The sequence below is a fragment of the Chelonia mydas genome, chromosome 14 (genome assembly GCF_015237465.2).
Source record: "Chelonia mydas isolate rCheMyd1 chromosome 14, rCheMyd1.pri.v2, whole genome shotgun sequence".
NCBI lineage: Eukaryota > Metazoa > Chordata > Testudines > Cheloniidae > Chelonia > Chelonia mydas.
The window spans coordinates 25,530,029-25,553,163 of record NC_051254.2 but is presented as its reverse complement, the minus strand read 5'-3'; the positions used below and the strand labels follow the sequence as shown (position 1 = coordinate 25,553,163).

The window sequence follows — 23,135 nt, the reverse complement described above, 5'->3', positions numbered from 1 at the left end:
CTCCTACTAATGCAGCCCAATATGTTGTTAGCCTTCTTGGCAACAAGGGCACACTGTTTACCCATATCCGGCTTCTCATCCACCGTAATCCCAAGGTCCTTTTCTGCAGAATTGCCGCTTAGCCAGTCGGTCCCCAGCCTGTAGCAGTGCATGGAACTCTTCCATCCTAAGTGCAGGACTCTGCACTTGTCCTTGTTGAACCTCATCAGATATCTTTTGGCCCAATCCTCCAATTTGTCTAGGTCACTCTGGATCCTATCCCTACCCTCCAACTTATCTACCTCGCCCCCCACTTAGTGTCATCCACAAACTTCCTGAGTGTGCAATCCACCCCATCATCCAGATCATTAATGAAGATGTTGAACAAAACTGACCCCAGGACCGACCGCTGGGGCACTCCACTTGATACCGGCTGCCAACTAGACATCGAGCCATTGATCACTACCCATTGAGCCCGACTATCTCATGAGCTTTCTATCCACCTTATAGTCCATTCATCCAGTCCATACTTTTTTTTAACTTGCTGGCAAGAATACTGTGGGAGACAGTATCAAAAGCTTTGCTAAAGTCAAGGTATATCACATCCACCACTTTCGCCATATCCACAAAGCCAGTTATCTCATCATAGAAGGCAATCAGGTTGGTCAGGCATGACTTGCCCTTGGTGAATCCATTTTGACTGTTCCTGATCACCTTCCTCTCCTCCAAGTGCTTTAAAATGGATTCCTTGAGGACCTGCTCCATGATTTTTTCAGAAACTAAGGTGAGGCTGACCGGTCTGTAGTTCCCCAGATTCTCCTTCTTCCCTTTTTTAAAGATGGGCACTATATTTGCCTTTTTCCAGTCGTCCAGGACTTTCCCTGATCGCCATGAGTTTTCAAAGATAATGCCCAATGGCTCTGCAATCACATCAGCAAACTCCCTCAGCACCCTCGGATGCATTGCATCCGGCCCCATGGACTTGTGCTTGTCCAGCTTTTCTAAATAGTCCTAAACCTGTTCTTTCACCACTGAGGGCTGCTCACCTCCTCTTCATACTATGCTGCCCAATGCAGCAGTCTGGGAACTGACCTTGTCTGTGGAGACCGAGGCAAAAAAGCATTGAGTACTTCAGCTTTTTCCACATCATCTGTCACTAGGTTGCCTCCCCCATTCAGTAAGGGTCCCACACTTTCCCTGACATTCTTCTTGTTTCTAACATACCTGTAGAAACCCTTCTTGTTACCCTTCACATCCCTTGCTAGCTGCAACTCCAGTTTTGCTTTCGCCTTCCTGATTACATCCCTGCATGCTCAAGCAATATATTTATACTCCTCCCTAGTCATCTGTCCAAGTTTCCACTTCTTGTAAGCTTCCTTTTTGTATTTAAGCTCACCGAAGATGTCTCTGTTAAGCCAACCTGGTCACTGGCCTTATATGCTATTCTTCCTGCACATTGGGATGGTTTGTTCTTGCGTCCTGAATAAGGCTTCTTTAAAATACTCCTCAACATGAGTGTATACTGTGAAGGAGAAGGATCCATCAGTACTGACCTTGGTTCCGACACATAAATTTAAGGATTGGTCCCCACCGGCACAGTCTACACAGTCTACAAGCTCCAGTCTACAAGCTCCAGGCTAGACTCTGCACAGTCTACGAGCTCCACGCTAGACTGCACTGGTACCAGCATGTTCCTGGGAGGACTTGATGTCCATTGTAACCTGGGAAGTGTCAGATCTTCCAGTTCCATCCACCAGTATACCACACACTCCAGAACAGTCCAAGACCTACAACTCCCTGGAGGAGATCTTCACCTCCCCTATACTCAAACTCCTCTCCAGTCCAACCTTATTCAGGAACACTGAAACACCAGAAGAAGAATCGACTGGAAGAATACGGCGTTGTTCCCCTATTCCCTCCCTGAGCCACTGGCAGTTCTGTCAGTTAGGGAACCTTCTCTCAGATGAGTAGGAGGTCCCAGATGAACCATCACCTCCATATAGAGAGGCTAGTCCAGACAGAAGCTCTAGGTTCCATCCTCCACCCAGATATGACCTCCAAAGGAACCAATGATACCTAGTGCTCTGGGATCTCCCTTGACCAGTTGACCCTGCATACTGGCATTATTGGGTCCCCTGGGATTCTTACACCAGACCCTCTGGATGCCTGTATGAACCCTATTTACCCTCTCCTGGCCGGCACCAACCAACTCCGTCAGAGCATGTAGAAGAAGAACCTGTGCTGGATATAGCAGTCCTGATGGCCGTTTCATTCTTCTATCCAGATGAGGTGGTTACTCCATCTTCACCATCTCTGCCTGATGATCACAGGCAATGTCAAGAGCTCCTTCACAGAGTAGCATCTGAGCTTCAGATCCAGTGTGAGGAAATCCAAGAGAGACAACATAGGCTTCTGGGCATCTTGCAACCATTGGGTCCCAGTCAGGTGGCCCTTCCAGTTAACAAGGCCATTATAGATCCAGCCAGGGAGTTTGGCATACTCTTGCTTCCTGCGCCTCCATCCCAACAAGGGTTGAGAAATGTTACTTTGTTTCAACCAAGGGAATAGAGTTTCTGTTTTCACACCCACCACCCAACTCCCCACAGGTAAAGGTTCAGCTTCTGAGAGATTCAGACTGTAAGATCCCTTCAGACCTAGAGCATTGGTATTTGGTGGCTATTCAATCCGGTCTCAATCAAAGAAGAAAGATTTCCACCAGAAAATTCTGTCTGACTAAATGGAAACATTTCTCCATCTGAATACAACAGAATCAGTTATCCCCACAACCTGCAGGAATTCCTCTTATTTTAGACTAACTATTCACTCTCAGGACATTGGATCTTTCCATTAGCTTGCTATGGGTCCATTTTGTACAATCAGTGCCTTTCATCACACAGTTGAGGGTTATACTGTTTTTGCTCTTCCAACAAGAACCAGATTCCTGGAGGGGCTCATTAGAATTTCCCCACTGGTGGGGAAATCAACACCACAAGGGATCTTAATCTTGTTCTTTCAGTACTTTCAAGACATCCCTTTGAACAGCTAGGCACCTGCTCCATGTCCTCCCTTGTCACTTACTATAAATCTCCGGACTCCTGCACATGTGTGCTTATGTACCCACGTGTAAATACACAGGGACTACACGTCTTGAAGTACTTCCAGTTACAGGTAAGTAGCCTCCATTTTTCTTTGCCACCTCACAGCACTGGTTCAGCCTGTCTGGTATCCTGTCTCCATTTGTGGCCAATCCCTGATGCTTCTGAGAAAGGCAAAAAATAATTCCAACCCAGAATACATCTGGCCAGTTGTGCATCAGGAAAAAAATTCCTTCCTGACCCCTGCAGGCAACTGGCTGAAGCCCTGAAGCCTGAGATGTGACTATAGTCATCTTAATGCAGAGCTCCAAGTTTTCTGAGCATGGTGAGAGCAATGTAGGCAATGCTGTTCTCTCCACAGTCCATGAAGGAAGGGGATGAGCAGGAGGACTCATCGATGTAGAGATTCCAAGGCCAGAAGGCACCACCATGACCACACAGGCCATAGTATTTCTTCTAGAAGCTGGATTAAAGCATATCATTTTTAATTTCAAGGTTGAATTTGTTGAAATTCCAGCAATTTGATATTGTTATGCCTTTGTCGTCAAGATTGAAAAGGCCCCTGTTCTCAGATCTTTTTTTCTATGTGTCAGTACCTATACACAGTGAGAAAGTCACCTTTCAGTCTTCTCTTTGATATGCTAAATAAGTAGAGCTTTTTCTTAAGCCTCACATTGTAAGGCTTATGTGTTTTCCAGCTCCTGGGGGGTTTTTTGTGGCCATCCTTTGAATTCTCTGCAGTATTTCCACATCCTTTTAAAAGAGCAAACAGCAGAACTAAGCGTAATATTCCTGCAGTGGACTTTCCAATGCTGTGTACACAGTAAAAATCACTTCCCTACTTCTACTTGATATTCCAAGGATTGCATTAGCCCTGTTTGACGCAGTATTGCACTTAGAGCTAGTGTTGAGGCAATTATCTGATTTCTGAGGCACTGCTTTCCAAGACAGAATCAACCATTTGTAGGTATAATCTGCATTCTTTGTTCTTGCTTTTGGTGGTATTATTTTGCATTGTAACCACTTAACCAAGTGATTTACATCACTCTGTAACAACATCCCATTCTGCTGCCCCACCAATTTTTGTGTCATCTGCAAACTTTACCTGCAAAGGTTTCATATCATCAGATTGCTGATAAAAATACAAATATTGGACAAACATCTGATCCCTGGGGGGCCACATTCGAAACAGCCCCCATTCATTGATATCCCCCCTTTAACTACATTCTAAAATCTGTCAGTGAAACAGCTGTTAATCCATTTTATGTCTGCCTTGTTAGATCCATACAAAGCACGTTTTTAATCAAAATGTCATGTGGTACTAAGTCAAATGCCTTGGCGAAATCCAAATATACTGTATCAACACAGTTACCTTTTTCATCCAGACCTATAATCCTTATTGTCTTTAACCTTTTTATTTCATTGATTCCTTTGGCTTCCCATATCAGCTGCCTACATTTTTAACTTGTAACATATATTCATTGCCATTTACTTCCCATTCTTTCTGTCCTTTATGTATTAGTTTTGTTATATTTTATCACTGCTTCCACGCTTCCTTTTAACCAGGATAGCTCATTGCCTAGCATAACTTTTTTTTTATGTCTGTGTAATCGTGACTTTTGGGGCATCCAGTAGGAGCACCTATCACAATGGGATCCTGTTCCATGAGGAAGGCTCCTAGGTGCTACGATTATACAAATAATAAGTCATAATAATAATGTCCTTGAAAATAGCATGGTTTATATTTCTTGCTGCTAAATTACATTAAAATACAGGTTAAAAAGCACTACGTGGTTGTCTAGCATTATTCTTCCCTGTTAATTTTAAATAAAAAATTAAAAAAATAAATAATAAATTATTGCTTTAGTTGTCACAGGAATGTCATGCAATTTTGAATAATCCATGAGATAATCTCTTTATGAAAATGTGGTCCATTTTGAAAACATGCACATCCCAGCCTATGCAGTTGAGGTATGACTCTCCTGGGAATACTGGGTTCAGTGCAGGGCAACTCGTTGCCAGAAAGACACTGACAAATAGATGGGAATTTAGAGGAGAGCGGCAAAAACAATGAGGAGGGTAGAAGGGCTGACTTGTTAGAAAGATAAAAAGAGCTTAATGTTGGTCCTTGACTCTTAAGAGCATGAAGAGGAATTTGGCTGCTAGGATGGGTTAATTCCTCTTGGCAAAGGCAGAAGTGATCATGGCCCAGGATATTCTCTCCTTGCCTTTTTCTGTTCTCCATGTGTTCACTGTTCCTGTTCACCTGGAACAGAATTGGGTAAAGAACCCAAACTAAATACAGATTTGAGCTTGCATTTCCAAATGAGTCACCTTCTCTGTAGGCCTTAGCATCAAGCTCAAAATGTCATCTCTTGTGCCTCATTTTTCCAGTACTTGGAATATAACCACCCTGTAGTGTTGGGGTTGATATAGGTAGGTTTGGTAGTTTTTCACATTTACTTGGAAGTGCATTGTCTCTCTACCGTGTGTTAGTGCATCAGGCCTGATTTCTGATTTCTAAAGGGAATTTTAAAAATAACAATGAAAACACTTTCCAACTAACCTTCCACCTTGGTCCTCTGCCTGAGCAATCTGATTGATTGGCAGTGGGGATCAACGTGTGTGACAGGCGGGGCATTTTACATAGTCTTCAACCTGCTAACCTATGAGAGCTTAATCCCCTAAGCACCGTGAAGCCAATGGAAAGTTTCCCAGTGACTATATTGGCTTTGGAACAGGCCCTTGGTGCCATGATATGCCTCTAACTACAAGGAGAGCTTTGTAGGCCCCCTTCCACCACTGTGTACTGAGCTGTACACATCTCATTGGCTAACAGATTGGTTTTATCCCCTTTCTCTGATGTTTCAGTTCTGTAACTGATACATAAGCATTTGACTGCAATTTTGATCTCTGTTCAAATGGGAATGGCTTCTAGCTTTACCCTTGTAATAAAATCTGTGAGAGAGCCTACTTCTTTGGCATTTTAATAGCTCAGTAAAAGGAAACACAGTCAGGGTTTTCTCACCAGGGTGACCTGCAACCGGGGCAGATGGGTTTGTGTCCGTTTCCCTTCTCAGTGGTGTGTAATTCTACTTGGAGGTTTACACATTCGGGTCCTGGCTACCCTGTTTTGGGATGTCAGCAGGACTAATAGCATCATGATCTCACAAGCACCTAAAAGTGAGTCCTGGGCAACTGATAGCAAAGGGATTTGTAATCAGATAGTGTAAAACCTTTTGTTCGGTTTGGCTTTTTGTTAACACCCATTTAACAGCCCGACAGACAGATGGGAGGAAACAATCGTGCTCAATGTGCGTTGGCCCCCCAACAGAGGGATGAGCAGGTGCTCATTTCAGCTCTCTCACTCTCCCAGGAGTCCTCCTGCAAACACAAGGAAGGCCAGACTTGATAGCCAGAGAATTTCTGAGGTTACAAAACCTCAAATAGTAAAACAATAAAACCACTTAAAGGCCACCTTTCTGCAAGCAAAGGGAGACCGAGCCCCATTATATTTCCTTTTGCAGGTCACCTTGGAGTCTAGTCTTCAGTACAGTGGTCAGGACTATGTTCGGTGAACTGTTCCTCCTGTGGGGCTGGATGTCTGCCTTAGACAGTTCTGCTGGGGGCACATGGGGCTTTGTCCCTGGGTACTGAGATATCCTTTTATGTTTGTAGAAGCACACTCATTTCTTCCTGTGCTGCATACTGCTTGACTGTGGTTCCTCTTCTGTTTCAGCCTGAAAGGATAGACCCCAGTGCATCCAGACAAGGCTATGACGTCCGCTCAGATGTCTGGAGCTTGGGAATTACGTTGGTATGTGAGTGCTTTAAACTGTATTCTGTGGGACAAGTCTTTCTTATTGGGCAGCATTATGGGCTCACTTTAGACAATAGTAGTGTTGGTCAACTTTCTAAAGCAAACGCACTGTGGTGATATCCAGCCCGTCTGCTGTGAGCGGAGTCAGTGGGGTCTGACTATGTGACACTCGAAGCCCACCTCTGCTGTGAGCAGGGCCTGGGGGGCCCTGCCCATGTGATGCTCCCGTCCCAGCCCACCTCTGCTGTGAGCAGGGTCTGGGGGCGGGAGGGGGGGGTCATGCCCCTTTGCACTTGGAGATGAAAATAGACAGCTCCTAGAAGTTAAATAATTTGTTAATTCCCTGTACTGATGATGGCTTTCCTGAATCCTTAAAGTCCACACTTAGCTATGGAACTGGAATAACAACTTGCAGCATACAGATAAGAGAGCACGAGGAAGGGCTTGGATCTTGAATGCTGTTTTCCCTTTGTGGCGTTCTAGAGGGCCGTGACATCAGGTCTGCCTAAATAACCCACATAGCAGCCCTGGCTTTGGGTGGACCTTTATTACTCAGAAAGTTTCAACCAGTTCTTGATCCCACCCATTGGCCCCTCTCTGGTTAACCACACTACTGCAGTGTCTGCATCCATGACCTTGGAAAGCACTATTTCATTCCACAGGAGGGTGGAGCTGGTAACATGAGGAGTGAATAGTAAGAAGCAACCAGAATTTGCTGACCCTATCTGTAGAATGAGCTACTACTAACATGCTCTCTTCCCCGGCCCTCAGGTTGAAATGCTCATTCTCTCGTTCTCCCAGGGTAAAATGTTCATGCAGCCAACTGTCTCTAGGACACTAAGAAGCTGGGGTTCATGTAAGGGAGGCTGGCTAGCTCTCCCTCACCCTGTGTGTTCCTTGGGCATCTGGGGATGACATTTGCCTACCCTGTTGGAAGGAGCTCTTTGTGTTACTCATGCTAACCCGGCCTGCGCTGTTGCTGTCTCTGCAGTATGAGCTGGCCACAGGGCGATTCCCCTATCCCAAGTGGAACAGTGTATTTGATCAGCTGACACAAGTAGTAAAAGGAGACCCGCCACAGCTGAGTAACTCAGAGGAGAGGGAATTCTCCCCAAGTTTCATCAACTTTGTCAACTTGTGGTAAGCGTTTCAAATCGATTTAACTTATATGGAGTATTTTAGGTCTGAAACATTAGAGTGACTCCAGGAGCTGCACAGTAAAATCAATGTGTAATATTGAATTAAGAACGAAAGATGAGCCAGCCTCATTATCCCTCCCCATGCCAAAGGAGCTGGCAGCTGAACACATGCACCCCACGCTCTCCCAGCTGCATAAATCCCACTGCACCGACATCCCCTCTTGCTTCGGTTGGGCCCTCCACATGGTTACAACCGGCTACCTGCAGCAGGACACACAGGAGAGAGAGGCAAGGGCTCGAGAAGCACAGCTCTATGAGCAGGGGAACTATTGCAGGGTGACTGCAGCCCCCGCCACAGCCTGTGTGGCGTGCACTAGCTGTCTCTATGTCCTTAACACAGTCATTTGTCCTGCTCTGACCAGTGCTGGTCACCTGCTCTAGAGGGTCCAGGTGAGGCTCCCTGGCTCTCCCTGTGAGTCCTGTTCTGTGGGCTGACATTGCAGGCTGGTGCTCTGCTAGGGCTCTGGGTTCATAGCAAACCTCAGGCAACCCAAAAGAAAATCCCCTCTGACCTCGGCTATGCTGCATAAGGGGACACTGTCTGTGTTGCTGCATTTACCACCTTAGGGCAAAGAAGAAATGCACGGGGGAGTGTCCACAGCAGCCTTTAAACAATCCATTAACTCAGGCCCAAAAGACTAGTGTAGACAGTTCCCCGTGGGGGTCTTCCCTCCTCCTTGCCCCCAGAGCTCTGTCTTCAGGCCCCTGGTCTTGTTGAGTTTCCCTCCCAGACTCACTCCCGTGCTTTGTTGTGGGAATTGCTGAGCTTTGTTGAGGATTTTGCTGCCACCTGCTGGTCCCTTGCATGACTGTGGTGTTTTCAGTTGTTGGTGAGTGGAGGGTCCCTGTGGGGTGGGATGTCTGTTCTCTCAGATCCTTTCTGCCAGTGAGGTGACCCTGGTGCTCCCAGCATGGTCCTGGTGGACATTGTGCATGTACAGACTGGGGTTTGGTTGCAGCCCCTCCCGGCTAGCGATGGAGCAGGAACTCCTGGGCAAGGGGTTATGGATTTGGCAGCTCTTTTTTCTGACACATCTCTGCAGGCCCCATTTGCCCTCACTGTGGCAGGGTGAGTGTTTAGTGCTGTTGCTCTGTAGTGTCTCTTTGCAGGGCTTAGTGGCATCTTTCCAGCACTTTGGGCGTGTGTGGGTTAAGAATGGTGCCCTAGGTGGCCTGCCCAATATGCCTCCTGAAGAAATGGCTCTGGTGCCCAGCTGACTGGGGCTCTGGATATGGCGCAGGGGCTCTGCACATTGCATTCTCACATCATGCACGTGGGCAAATTCTGCCCCGGCATCCCTGGCCCTGGAAGGTCCCCTGGCAGTGGAGCTGGCAGACACCTCTTGTGCAGCTTGGAGCCCAGCTGTGCAGTGTCTCCCTGGATGCCAGCAGGCAGGGGCAAATGGGGATGGGGGAAGCAAGCCATGGTGACATTAGAGGATCTGCTCCTGTGCCCTTTGGCTCCCTCTCCCTCCCGCCAGCCTGGGAGACAGCATCAGGAGCAGCTTGAATAGGAGGCAGGGTGTCCCTCCCCACAAACCCTGCGGCTTCCAATGGCTGCAGCGTCTCTCTTTCAGGCATAGGAGATTGGGGGGACAGGAGGCTGTGGCAGAAGGTGTACCGGGTGAATCAATCAGTAGGGTCAGGTGCAACTGGGGATTTCAAGGAGCATGGTGGATACTTCTTCCTACTCTGTTGGAGGGATGATGCTGTGGGCCAGCCATAATGATCTGTCTGACTGGGGTGCCAGGATGGTGGAGGAGGGGGACAGGAGATGCAAGTTAATGGAGGATAGATCGATCAGTGGCTATTAGCTAAGATGATCAGGGACGCAACCCCATGCTCTGGGTGTCCCTAAACCTCTGACTGCCAGAAGCTGGGACTGGATGACACAGGATGGATCACTCGATAAATTTCCCTGTTCTGTTCATTCCCTCTGAAGCACCTGGCATTGGTCACTGTCAGAAGACAGGATACTGGAGGGACCATTGGCCTGACCCAGTATGGCTGTTCTTATGTCCCTAAGCCTTTGGGCAGGGCTGTCTCCTCCGATGTGGTGTGTGTAGCTGATGGGGCCGGGCACAAATAATCAGCGGTACTAACACACTGCTGCTCCCCTTGGGAGGGAGCACATCAGAGCTACAGGAGCCTGTGCAGCATCACAGCCCGTGCAGCTTCCCATGCCATCTCCTGTGCCCAGCCTGGGTACACAGGCTGGAGGAGTGGATCTGGCCCAAAATGCATCAAACACTTCCCCCTCCTCCCTAGGACATGTGCCTCCTTTCCGTGAGGCCTTCGTCCTTCCTCCCTTCACTTGTGTGTTTATTTTTTTTTTTTAAACCAAAGAAATTTAATTGTAAAATAAAATAGTGACTGCAGGGCACCTCTGAACAGTGCACCCGGCCGGGGACAGAGCCTCGTGGTGCGGAATGGGCTGTAGCACACAGTGACAAGGCACACATGCAGGAAGGGCAAAATGCTCTGTGCAGAGCTGAGAACCCACAGTTGGTTTGTCTTTCTGATCTGGCCTGGTTAGTCACTGCCTATGTTCTTCTTGTGCTTTGACTACATCCTCGCACAGTGACCTTACAGCCCTGGCCTCTGCTTGTCCACAAGCACACCCAGCCTTCCCAGGGACACCAGATGCTGCTTCCTGCAATTGTGTCCCACCCCTGCCCCAATTGGCAAGATGATAGCTCTGAGCAGTCAGTCCTTCAGTGTGCTGGGGTCTGGGAGATGGACACTGGTGATCTAGGAACTGTGTCGAGTTCACTGGTCAGCCTCCAAATGGCTCTTGGAGAGCAATAACTTTGGGCCACATTGGCACCCCTGGCCCAGTTAAAAGGTCTTTACCCAATCGTCAGCCTCTGGAGCTGCCCAGAGCCCTAGTCTGGAGGACGGGGAGGGTGTAGTTGCTATAAAGTGTAACAAGGCTGTGTTCCCTAGCAAGTGCAGGGTTCATTGTCCTCTGACTAGCTGCTGAGGCTCTGGCTGTATGCACATACTGACCCTCCCAGCCTGCAGGATCCATGGAACCGCCTTGTGTGGGTGACTGGAGCAGGTCACTGACCTCGTGTTTGTGTGTCTGGGATACGCCTCTGCGATAGGAGCCTTAGTGTCTCCCTACAGTGAGTCCACTGGGGGTTGTGGCAGAGCTGCCCTGTAGCTCACTTAGCCCTGGTCTACACGGTAAACGTACGTTGGTATAACTACGTCGCTCAGGGGTGTGGAGTCGTTATACTGACCGAATCCCTGGTGTAGACAGCGCTATGTTGCTTCTCTCATCAACGTAGCTCCCACCTCTTGGGGAGGTGGATTAACCACGCTGACAGGAGAAGCTCTCTTGTTGGTGTAGGTAGCGTCTTCACTAAGCGCTACAGTGGCGCAGCTGCACTGGTGCAGTGCTTTAAGTGTGGACAAGCCCTGACAACGTGCTTCCCCCACTGTGGAAATGAGGCGAGTTTAAGCGTAGGGGCATATTCCAAGAGCCAAATTCTTAGACTCTGGACAATAGTCTGGTGGTGAGTGGGGCTATCAGCATAGCTAGCCGGGTCATGGGCCCCGGATCTATGCAATGGGTTCAGTTTCATGTGCCATACACAGCTAATGTTTAATCTCTTTGGAATGTGTTTACAAATCTGCCTTTTCCTAATCCTTTTTCTGATTTATTAGCCTTACAAAGGACGAATCCAAAAGGCCAAAGTATAAAGAGCTTCTGGTAAGTGTGGAGGTGTTTGAGTGGGCGGGCTGAAGGGAGGGAATGATTGCAACTGTTCTCTATTGCCTGATATCAAACAGTGGGATCAAGGCTGCATGTTTATGTATGAAAGTGCTGTTTTCTCGGGTGATCGGTATAGTGTGGGCTGTACACCTGCAGGGAGCGATCTCCTTCAATGCCATTATCCTTCCTTCTGCGTGGAACACTGTGCTGCCCGAGGAGCTGCATGAAATAGGCGTAGAGCTCCACGAGCAGCTACAGGGATTTCCTCCTCTCACGTTTGAAGCACAAGATGGCTTCCAGGTGGCATGTCCACCCAGGACTTGGCATCCTGTGGCAAAAAATCCCCTGCACCCCGGGCACTGCCAGAGTGACAGCTTTTCCGTAAAGGAGCGTGGATCCCAAGGCCCTGGCTCGGAAAGGTATTTAAGCACATGCCTAACTTTAGCCAATTGTAATTGAAGTCAGTGAGAAGTCGTCCTGCTAGGCTCGTGCTTACATACCTTGGTGAATCAGGGCCTAAATTCTGAACAAATCCATAAATAAATCCACTTAAGTGCCAAGTTAAAAAGTCCCCTAGAAAATGGCTTGTGCTCCCCCTGGTGGCTGTGCAGCAGCAGTTCACTAACCTGCCAGTCCTAGGGAGTTCATTGATGCACACAGAGGAGCTGGAGATGGTGAAACTTTTGTTCAATGAAACTTGTGTAAATGTCCACTCACTTTTAAATCCTGGGCGATAGTCAACATTTGCCACATAGTTTCTCCAGGGGTGGAACAAATAATAGGAGTGTAAGGAGCGAACCAGCACCCCCTTTCAGGTTAGTGGTGTCAACACTCTGCAAATGATCATATTATAGCAAATCAGCTAACTGAACTCAGGTTAGACCAAATTAACACGGCACTGTACACGGGTTCAAACAGAAATGTGCCCCCCAAATACCACCCTGGCCTGTGGTCCTCAGATCTCGGAGCTCAGCAGGCTCAGGTCCTGGCTGGGAAACACTGTCAGGGATCAAATAGCCACAGTGCGTTCAGTGCTCTGCAGCCCTCAGGCTCTGCCACAAGGACAGTGCAGTCACAAGGCTGCACACTGTGGGAGGGCCCGAGGAAAGTGTTGTTAGCTAAAGTCTTCTCTGCTCCACAGTTAACATTCATGTTGGGGAACCTGCTAAAACTCCAGGTTCTCTTAACATGGCTGTACCATGATTTGGGGATGTGTACACAGCAAACCAAACCACAGTTGCTACAAGTGGATTCTTCTCCCTGAGGTAATTGGAGAGCAGACAGTTCTCTCCCGCAAAGGAAGCTCAGGTTGCTGCAGAAAGGGCTGCAGATGACTCAGTCGGTGGCTGAGCCAGTGCCAAGCCACCATTCCTGAAGTCCTGCCCAGCAGAGTGTTGGGGCAGTGGCTGCTGGAAACTCCATCTCCAGATGGCAAATCTGGCATAGGAAGTCACTACGGATCCCATGCAGGTTCTCAGGAGGTGGGGATGGTGCCCTGGTCCCAGTCCCATTTGGCTAATTACGTTTTTCTGGAATTCCCTCGCCAGTTTCATGTGACTGTGTCATCTATGTCACTCCTTGGTCTGCCCAGGGCTGCTGAGCAGTCTAGGATCCGGGAGGGTGAGGAGCACAGGGACTGATGGAGATCCCAATCAGTACAGATCATCCCTTCCCACAGAACTCTCAGTCTCATCACCTTGTTAGTTACTGGTCCCCCTGCAATGCTGTGTTGGCTGTAGCCAGTGTGGCCTTCTGGATAGAGCACTGGACTGGGACTTGGGAGATCTGGGTTCTATTCCCAGCTCTGCTGCTGGTCTGTTGGGTGACCTTGGGCAAGTCACGTCCCTGTTTTGTGCCTCAGTTTCCCCATCTGTAAAGTGGAACTAATATTGACCTTTTTCATAAAGCATTTTGAGATCATATGGAGATACAAGGACTAGGTACTACAGTAGAACCTCAGAGTTACGAACACCAGATTTATGAACTGACCAGTCAACCACACATCCCATTTGGATCTGGAAGTACGCAATCAGGCAGCAGCAGAGACCCCAAAAAAAAAAAAAAAAAAAGCAAACAGTACAGTACTGTGTTCAATGTAAACTGCTAAAAAGATAAAGGGAAAGTTGGAAAAAGAAAGATTTGACAAGGTAAGGAAACTTTCTGTGCTTGTTTCACTTAAATCAAGATGGTTAAAAGCAGCATTTTTCTTCTGCATAGTAATGTTAAGTTCCAAAGCTGTATTAAGTCAATGTTCAGTTGTAAATTTTTAAAAGAACTGTAACGTTTTGTTCAGAGTTATGAAGAACCTCCGTTCCTGAGGGGTTGGGAACTCTGAGATTCTACTGTATTATTATTATTGTTGTTATTATTCCCACTTCACTACTTCTGAGGCAGAATTTCCCAACCCATGGCAACATCCCATTGTAAGTTACTCCGGAAATATATTGTAATTCATTATATTGTCGGTTTAAGAAATGAAGTTCCCTTCCTTTAAATGCCATCAGAGCAGGTTGTACCTGGAGTCCTACGATGTAACCACCCAGCCCCCACTGTATCTGGGAGCAGGTGAATCCCTGTGCTGTACCAGTTTCTACTGGGGCCTCAATTTTATGTCACAAAAGTGAAACTAACTTTATTGTTCCCTTTTTGGCTTCCAGAAACATCCCTTCATTCTGATGTACGAAGAGCGCACAGTGGATGTGGCATGCTACGTCTGCAAAATCCTGGATCAGATGCCAACAACTCCCAGCTCTCCGATGTATGTTGATTGACACTGCTGCTTCATCCAACTCTAGAGAAAGGGCTGAGAGAAAACAAGCTGTAAAGAATTTTCATCACATATTGCAGTGTTTTTAATGCTCGCCCAGACACCATGTGCAATAATATTGGTGTTATTTCCATCCTGTCTGTATACTATTGTCACATATAAAGTGCATCCCTGTAATACCTGATCACACAGTGTTAGTGTTGGTCAAAGAGAGACCTCGTCTTGCTCTTTTGTGGACATATTCATGAAATGTGGAAATAAGTACATTTATTTGTTGACCGTGATTGGATAGCACCTAAAATTCATTTCTAGACTCAAAACTTGGAGACTTCTCAGCGGCTACTGGAAAGATTTTTCTCTCAAACTCTTCCAATTATTGTTTCAAGTAATAATAATAATAATAATAAAAAAGTTAGGCGTTGTTTGTCTGAACATAATGAGACTTTGCCTGGAGGAGGAAGAACTTGCATAACCAACGAGATACATTGCCTCCTGGAGTTGGAAAGGCAAAGGAGGATTTTATTCTTCACAAAGTGCAATAGATTTACTGTTATGAAATTCTGTTGCTTTACAGTCGTAGTGTATTTTCTGGGGACAGTGCTCAGCTGAACTCCCTGTTAAAGAGAGATCATGTTAAATATAGTGAATATGTCTTTACCAAAAATATGTTGCATTGAAAGATGCTAACATTAAAATATTCAGAGATGAGACATAATGTATTCTTCTCTCCTTTACCAAGCCAGCCACTCTTCATTATAACTAGGTGTCCTGTACATTGTTACCTGCTAAGATAAGACCTTTGACCTGAAAAATTATTAAACTACTCAATTGAATTTAACCCGCTTGTGACCTGATTTATAGCTGCACGATGCTCACTAGCTGGCTTTGCTTTTACTCCAAAAAGTGCAGTGTATAGACTCTACAACTGTTTTTGATAAGCCACAATTTAATCAATCTTGTGATTATTCAGTAAATATTTATAATTCCTCTCCTGTTCCAAAACCATAATCTAGCACCTTTTCACAGACCACAAGGCACTCCTTATCAGTCTAGTATCTGTCACAAGACCAAATCTCTATGGCTTTGCCTCCAGCCGCCTGTATCCGGGACTAGGATTGAGAGCCCTTCTCCTCCAACTTGGCTGTGGCTATACATACTGCTGCAAATAATATATTCTGTTTAGTTTGTCTGATATTTCATTCATTTTTTTTTTTTGTGTAAGTTCAACCTCTTCTGTGATTCTGAGTGGCCCTAATTATTGTATTCAGGTCCGAATTGCACTTGAATTGTTCAGTGCACACTGAAGGTCTGGGTACCCTGGAAATCAGATTGGCCTTTTAGCATCCAAGATGTGCTGTTCTGGCCAACCGTTAAACTCTAGAGCTGGTCAGCATTTTTGAAATTTGGTCTCTTTTTTAAAAATGACAAATTTCATGAAAACATTTTGATTTTTTCAAAATGTTACATTTTTCAGAAATGGTTAGATTGCAAATGACAAACTAGTGCGTGTGGCTGGGCCTGGAAAAGAGTTCCCAGTTTTCATTTTGTGATTTTCAATTGGTTGGCCTAGCCACTTAGTGGGGTTTTCTCAAAATCAGAATGTTCCATTCTCATAAATGGTTCTTGGAAAATTTGGAAAACAAAACTTGGAGGGTTAGAAACATAATGGGAAAAGCTGCCGCATTGCTGGAATTCTTGTGGAATGTTTCCCCACTTTTCAACCAGCTCTACCAAACACAGAGGCTATGACAAGACAGCTGGAAAACAGCACCCAACCCCTATGCCCTCCATGTATTCTCAGCTGAGAAAGGACAGAGCAAAGTCTGTAACCAAACAGGAGCACTATACTATTGCCCTTCACTCACAGCACCTCTCCAGATTCTTCAGTGATGTCTTCTTGTGTGGCCTTGAGGCATGGCTCTGTTCCTAGCTTGCCCAAGTTAGCTGTCCTGAGCAATTGCTTTCTGATACTGCCAAATGTTCACATCCAGACATGTTGGGCCTGCTACTCTAGGGCACTGAGTGTCTTCAACTTCTACTGAAGTCTGTAGGAAATCAAGGTTCTGAACCCCCCACAGGCTCAGGTCCATTGTGTATTGTATTTCTGAAGCCCCTGTCTGTCATGTGTGGCCAGAACATCATGCAGCGGTGAAAGCTTTGCCCGTCTATGCTGGCAAAGACAAAACCAAATTCTCTTAATCAATGAATTGGTTCCCTACACCTTCAATTAATCAGATAAGACTAACTTGAAAGTATTAGCCATGCAAAATATCAAGAGAGCAAACCATGCTGTCCTCTAATCCTGTCCTGGCATCACTATGGTAACAAATTTCCCCCTGGACCCTCACACTGGGAAATTTCCACCTGTTCACTTGGCAAATTGCAGTATCCGTAGCCATCCCCTGCAAGCACGTGTCGCCCTGCTCCCTTCTGCAACCCCATGCCACCATCCTTAGCAGTATCGTCAAGTTTCCATTCAGCCAATGGGAAATGGAGATTAGATGCTTTGAATTCCCAGTGTCAAAGCCAGGTTCAAAATGTGCTGTGGCATGGATGGCTGTACAGAAAGGCAAATCTAGGATGTTAATCACAGGTTGTTATAAACTATTAAGGGTGCAGCATTTATTACAATGTATCTTTATTTTTTTAAAAAAAAAGGTGTATAGTGTTCAGAAGCTGTGAAAATAGTGTAAGAACTGTACATTGTGAGCGCTGGTTATTTTTCTTGTACCATAGACAAATGTATAAAAATGATCACGAAGCTGATGTCCAGGGATGTTGCCTTGTTGTCTGTACAATGGAGCTTGGTAACGTAAATTGCTTCAAAGAGCTCCAGAATATTTTCTCCTATATTCTGGTTTGACTTCCTCCTCCATTTAAGATATTATACGTGGAATCGGAGTGCCTGTGTGAGAGTTCTATCCTTTTGCCTGCAGGACAGTTGTAATAAAACTAGGATGGGACTGTGACCTTGTTCTTTTTATTTTATAAGGTCAGAGACACAGTGGGGGAGATCCAGTAAACGCTATTGAAATACACAATCTCTATCCCCTTCATGCAGCTGTATTCTGGGGACATTGACCCATATACGATGCAGCCTTTGTTTCTAAATCTGTTGTCAAATAAAAATCAAGTCTCCAAGGGCTCCCCTGCTCTCTCTTCCTTCACCTACTGCGGCGGCAGGGGCTCGGCTGGTCTGGCAGTTGCTGTGTGCTGTCAGCTGTTGCTCTAAGATTTTGGGGGAGCAAACTACACAGTTGTCCCTATTTGCTGCCCCACAAACCATTTTGCTGTCTTAAGGCACTGCATGCCTTTCCCAGGGCGACAGAGGGTCAGGCCTTTGCTGTAGATCACCACTAAAGTATTGTTGCCCCTTTGGACCAAGCAATTAGCCAATATTTGGGGCCTTGCCAGGTTCTTTCTGTTTGGAGCAGAGGTTGGTAATATGAGTCAGGTCTATTCTTTGGTGCAATCCTGTACAAGGAATGTATGTAAAGTCCTGTTTCCCTGAATGCTGTAGGAACAAACAATAGGCAGTTTCCTTGCTTAGACATCCCCAGCTGCCTTTCCAGCGTGTTCCATGACCCAGAAGCTCTGCTTGTTTCTCAGTGTCTGCTCGATGTCTCTTGGCTTTCCCTCTCACACACAGTTTGTCCAACATTCCTTTAGCCCCTGCATTTGCAACCAGTCAGGAAAACCCCTCTTTTTCTCCTTGGATTAATTCTTGCTCAGGCCTTGACATGTGGCCCAGGGCCTTGGCCGTTAAAAGACGCTTAATGGCTCCTTCCATGTAGCCATAATGAAGGGTGCATAGCACATCCATTGGCGGTAACCAAATGTGTTTGTCTAATGATCAAAGACCCTAATCTGAGCCATTCACATCTTCCAACATAATAGTAGACGCCAGTCCATATAAGGGGGCCAATTCTGATCACACATAATTGTTTACACTGGTGTAACTCCACTGCACTGGAATTACAGCTGATTACATGGTCCATTATTTCATGGCAGTGATTTTAGCTGTAAATATGATTGTTGGCTTCTGCCCAGTGCTGAGTTGCCAGCCCCGCTCCATGATTCCCTTTGCAGAAGCAGACTTGCTTCTTTTCCATTCTCTTCTCCCTGTCACAGATTGAGGTCTTCCTACCCTGCCTTTCATTAAACTCACCACATGGGTGTGATCTGTGTTTTCACTCAGTCACCCTGGCTATTATTGGCAACCACACTGCTGCTCCTCTGTCCTCGAGCACCCTTTATATAGCACTGCAGGAACAGCTGGGACTCGGGCGGGTCATCGGGAAGTTAGTGACATCGGGCTGCAGAAATAGCAGGCTCCGTACAGTGAAGTTTTGCCTCATGCAAGGAGTGGGATGAGTGCCTGTCCATGCAGCAACTGGTGCAGTAAAGGCCCAGTTCAATGGTATCTGGGGAGTTCATCTGCATCACTCCATGTTAACCTTGTGGGAGGCAGGCAGCCATGTGGCTCAGAGGGATCCTGGTCCCCTGTCGTGTTTTGCCAGCAGTGCTGGGCCCTTTCCTGATTGCTCACAATTGCAGCCTCTCCTTTTTGCTCCAGAGCTCTGCTAGGCAGCCCTTTGCTTCAGGACCTGCTCTCCGCTGTGCTCTTGGTACCGGAGCACATCAGCAAGTAACATCTGGGTACTCTGCATCCCTCTGAACTGTATGCGCCTCCACCCTTCCCTTTCTTTTCTGATGAAGATTAACCACATTCTCCCCTCAATAGCTCTCCTCTTCATACCGTTGGTGGGTGTGTCTGCAACTACCAATTCGAGCTCTTTCCAATACCCCAAATTGCATGGTCCATCCCTCACACACACACAGCAGTGAGTGTTCTGGCCCCTAAGGTGCCGCTGGTGTTTCTGCTGTCTTATTCTACGGATACAGCCCAGGAATATGCTGCTTTTCTCATCTCTGTTCATTTGACAAGTTCTATTTTCAATAAAAGCCACGTTGATTGGCATTAATTCTATTAACCCCACCCCTTTATTTCTTAATTAATCAAGTCCCATGTCAACTATTCTGTTATTTTGTACAGGATTGTTGTCAGGCTGACAGGCCTGACCTGAGGCATCCCATTGTTAGGGGGCTTATTCCTTCACCCACTCACTTCCCTGGTCCTTTTCGCATGAACAGAGAGCAACAATACCCAAAGTCCAAAGGTGCAAACAATTCGATGTTTATTGGGGTGAACTTCCAGCAAGCATGATTCCAGTTTCCTTCCTTAGTATCCTCCTTCCCAGCTCTGACACCACAGAGCCTTACACCTGTGTCCCTGTTCCCATTCCTGCCCTTAGCCAAACATGATTCCAATTTCCCCAGCCCCATTCCCTGTTCCCATTTCCCCCACCCCCACCCCCACCCTCACCCTCACCCCCCTACTTCCTGATTGACTGCAGACTATATAGTAAAACTTGAGTTCTGCTTTGCTATACCTTAACCAATAATGTTCCTGAAATTTAACTAACCAATCCTAACATATAGTAACATGATTATGTACCCAATTATATCCCACCACCTTAATTAGTTTACACCCAGCAAAATTAATTATACAGCAGACAGGAACAATCACAGAACCAGACAGAGATTATACAGACAAACAATAGCAAAGTGGGAACTATAATGACAAAACAATACAGAAGTGAGGATTTCACATCGCAGCTATTGATAAGTGAGTTCTTGCCAGACAGGATGCTAGCAAACTAAGTTTCCTTTTACATTTTCTAGGCACTTCCCTTTCTCTGGAGGTGATAGGAATACAGTCCTGTCCTGATAGTCCCTAACAGCCCAATAGCACCTTATTTCAATGTGATTAGGTTGGAATGTGAGGATGTGACCGGTCGCTTCCCAGCTTATGGCTGCCTCTGCTGCTTAGCCAAAGGCCTTAGCCTAAGAACAGGGCCTCAGACTGTCACAGTAAGAGAAGGCCCTTAAACTGGCAGACAGTGATTTTGATTCTTTCTTTTATACCTCTATAACTAGCCAAGTGATAAGAATACGCCTAAATTCTTAGAGTATAGGCCTTTACAGACAGACCTGAATATCTATATCCTAACACCCATTTAGCCTTTTTTATTGTATTGTCACAACATTAGCTTTCTTCCAGTCTTCTGTATTTTCCCTAGTGTTTTGAGAGTTATTGAAAATCCACATTAACGGTCCAGAGAGCTCCTCGGCCAGCAATTTTAAAACTGGGGTGGAAAATATTGTATCATCATATGATATGACTACATCATTTGGCTTTTTTCCCAAATAGAGAACTAAAATAGTTACTGAACATGTCTGCCTTTGCTGCATCATTGACAAGTCTACCATTTCTGGCTAGTAACGGATCAGTACAATTGTTAGGATTCTTTTTTGTTCCTAAAATACTTAAAAAGTCTCCTTCTTATTGTCTTTAACTCTGCTGGCCATAGATTTCTCCTTGAGTCCATTTGCTTCCAGTATAAATTTTCTACCATTCTGAGTTGCTAATTTATTTTAATGATCAACCTCTCCTTTTTTCCCCATGTGTTATCTATAACATTTATTTATTTGTTTATAGCTGCCTAGGTTTTTGACCAGTTGTCATGTTTAGGGAGAGCAGTACTTTGATCCCTCAATCAGCTAAAAGGATGTCTGTCTAAATGGCATGCTCTACTCCTGTACTTCTCTCAGCATGGAATCCTGCAATTCATCCAACTTTGAGGCTGGGATCTCCAGGTTACAATACCTCTGTTTATAACCATGGTTCCTCAGCAGGTCCAACTCAATTTGGTGCCTACTCTAGACTTCCTTTTGGGAGCTGTGACCAGTAGGAAAAAATCAGTGACTCTGAACTATCTCTTTAAAACAAAGTTGTATACAGTGTTGTAACTGTGTTGGTCCCAGGATATTAGAGAGACAAGGTGGGTGAGGTAAAGTATTTTACGGGACCAACTTCTGTTGGTGAGAGAGACAAGCTTTCGAGCTCTTCTTCGGGCCTGGGAAAACAAAGTATTATTTATTTATCCACAGCAACATAGCAAACAGAGAAAGGATTTCAAATGACAAAAGGCCTACACACCCATACAGGGAGAGGGATAGCTCAGTGGTTTGAGGGTTGGCCTGCTAAACCCAGGGTTGTGAGTTCAATCCTTGTGGGGGCCAAAATGGATCTGGGACAAAAATTGGGGATTGGTCCTGCTTTGAGCAGGGGGTTGGAGGCTAGGTGACCTCCTAAGGTCCCTTCCAACCCTGCTATTCTATGATATTACCTACCTAACTTTAGATTTCCCTCCAGATTTAGGTAGGCCCAATTTACCCCTGATACTCCAACATCAGAGAGAGGAGGAACACTGTCTACACAGCAGTCACTGCTTCCTTCCGACTTCCTCACAGCTTCAGGGCTGAGGCTTTTAACACCACCCACCTCCCAAACTCTTTGTTTCATTTTTCCCAATTGGATGCCCCTCTCCTTCCCGAACGGTTAACAGCCAGCCTGCTAATCAGAGCATGGTGGGGGTAAAGCTTCAAAGGAGTTATTACTTAAACACTAGTTTACAGGTTACAGTGATTGGGCTATCTACAGCAATTGACAGTAGGCTCATGCAAAAGCCACTGAAGACTGAATTAACATTTTGCAACCGTGAAGCAGATAGCATGGCAATGGTAGCCAGCTAGTCAAATAGCTACCATATTCATAAAAAATAATACAAGCTTTCTCCTATGTTCTTCACAACACCATAGTTTCTGTTCACACTTGTGGGATGGTGGCTTTTTGGACATCAAGTAAAATGTTCTTAAACAATTCCCAATTATTATTCACATTTTTCTGAGTAAATTATTCGTCCCAGTTGATTTGACTCTTAATTGTTTTCAGTTTTGTGTTATTGGCTCCTTTAAAGCACCAAGTATATGCATTCCTGCTTTGGACCGTATTCTGTTTGCACATTGTATTGTATTCATGTATAGTTAGAGAGCTGTTGCACTGTCCCTTTAAGAGCGGCACAAGGAAGTGACTTTGCTATACTAGCTCTGTGTAAAAAGAAAAGGAGTACTTGTGGCACCTTAGAGACTAACCAGTTTATTTGAGCATGAGCTTTCGTGAGCTACAGCTCACTTCATCGGATGCATAGCTGTGATGAAGTGGGCTGTAGCTCACGAAAGCTCATGCTCAAATAAACTGGTTAGTCTCTAAGGTGCCACAAGTACTCCTTTTCTTTTTACGAATACAGACTAACACGGCTGTAGCTCTGTGTGTGTGCTGAGGGCAGAGGGTGTATTGGAGAAGCCTTTTAATAAAACCTGTTCAGTTTACTGTAGCCTGTGTGGCTCTCTAGCCCTGTGAGCAGTCTGCACAGAATCCCTACACACATAACAAATGTGACCAAATCATCCACATTTGTTCCTAAGCTAACACGATTTTTTAGTTCTGTGATCAGTTCCTCTTCATCTGTCAAGACAAGGGCTGATCTAAAATGTCCCCAGGTTGGATGCAACACCTGTTGCACGAGAAAATTAACATTTATAACGTGTAGCCGTTCTGAGGCTGTTTTAGTACTGGCAGCATGAGACC

The 23,135-nt window shown here is 45.9% G+C and overlaps 1 protein-coding gene across 21 annotated transcripts in view; it reads left to right on the top strand.

Annotated features, from left to right (window-relative positions):
- MAP2K4 (mitogen-activated protein kinase kinase 4) overlaps positions 1 to 17,550 on the top strand; it is a 175,973-nt gene extending 158,423 nt beyond the window's left edge. For 20 of the 21 annotated variants that reach the window (XM_037914651.2, XM_037914644.2, XM_037914653.2 and 17 more), the window contains 4 exons: positions 6,814 to 6,891; positions 7,886 to 8,034; positions 11,766 to 11,811; positions 14,472 to 17,550. In XM_037914651.2, coding sequence (XP_037770579.1) covers positions 6,814 to 6,891; positions 7,886 to 8,034; positions 11,766 to 11,811; positions 14,472 to 14,585 — 387 coding nt within the window. In that variant the 3' untranslated portion in view covers positions 14,586 to 17,550. The remainder of the gene's footprint in view (positions 1 to 6,813; positions 6,892 to 7,885; positions 8,035 to 11,765; positions 11,812 to 14,471) is intronic. The other variant, XM_043527648.1, reaches the window with a different exon arrangement.
- Positions 17,551 to 23,135: the final 5,585 nt, after the last annotated feature.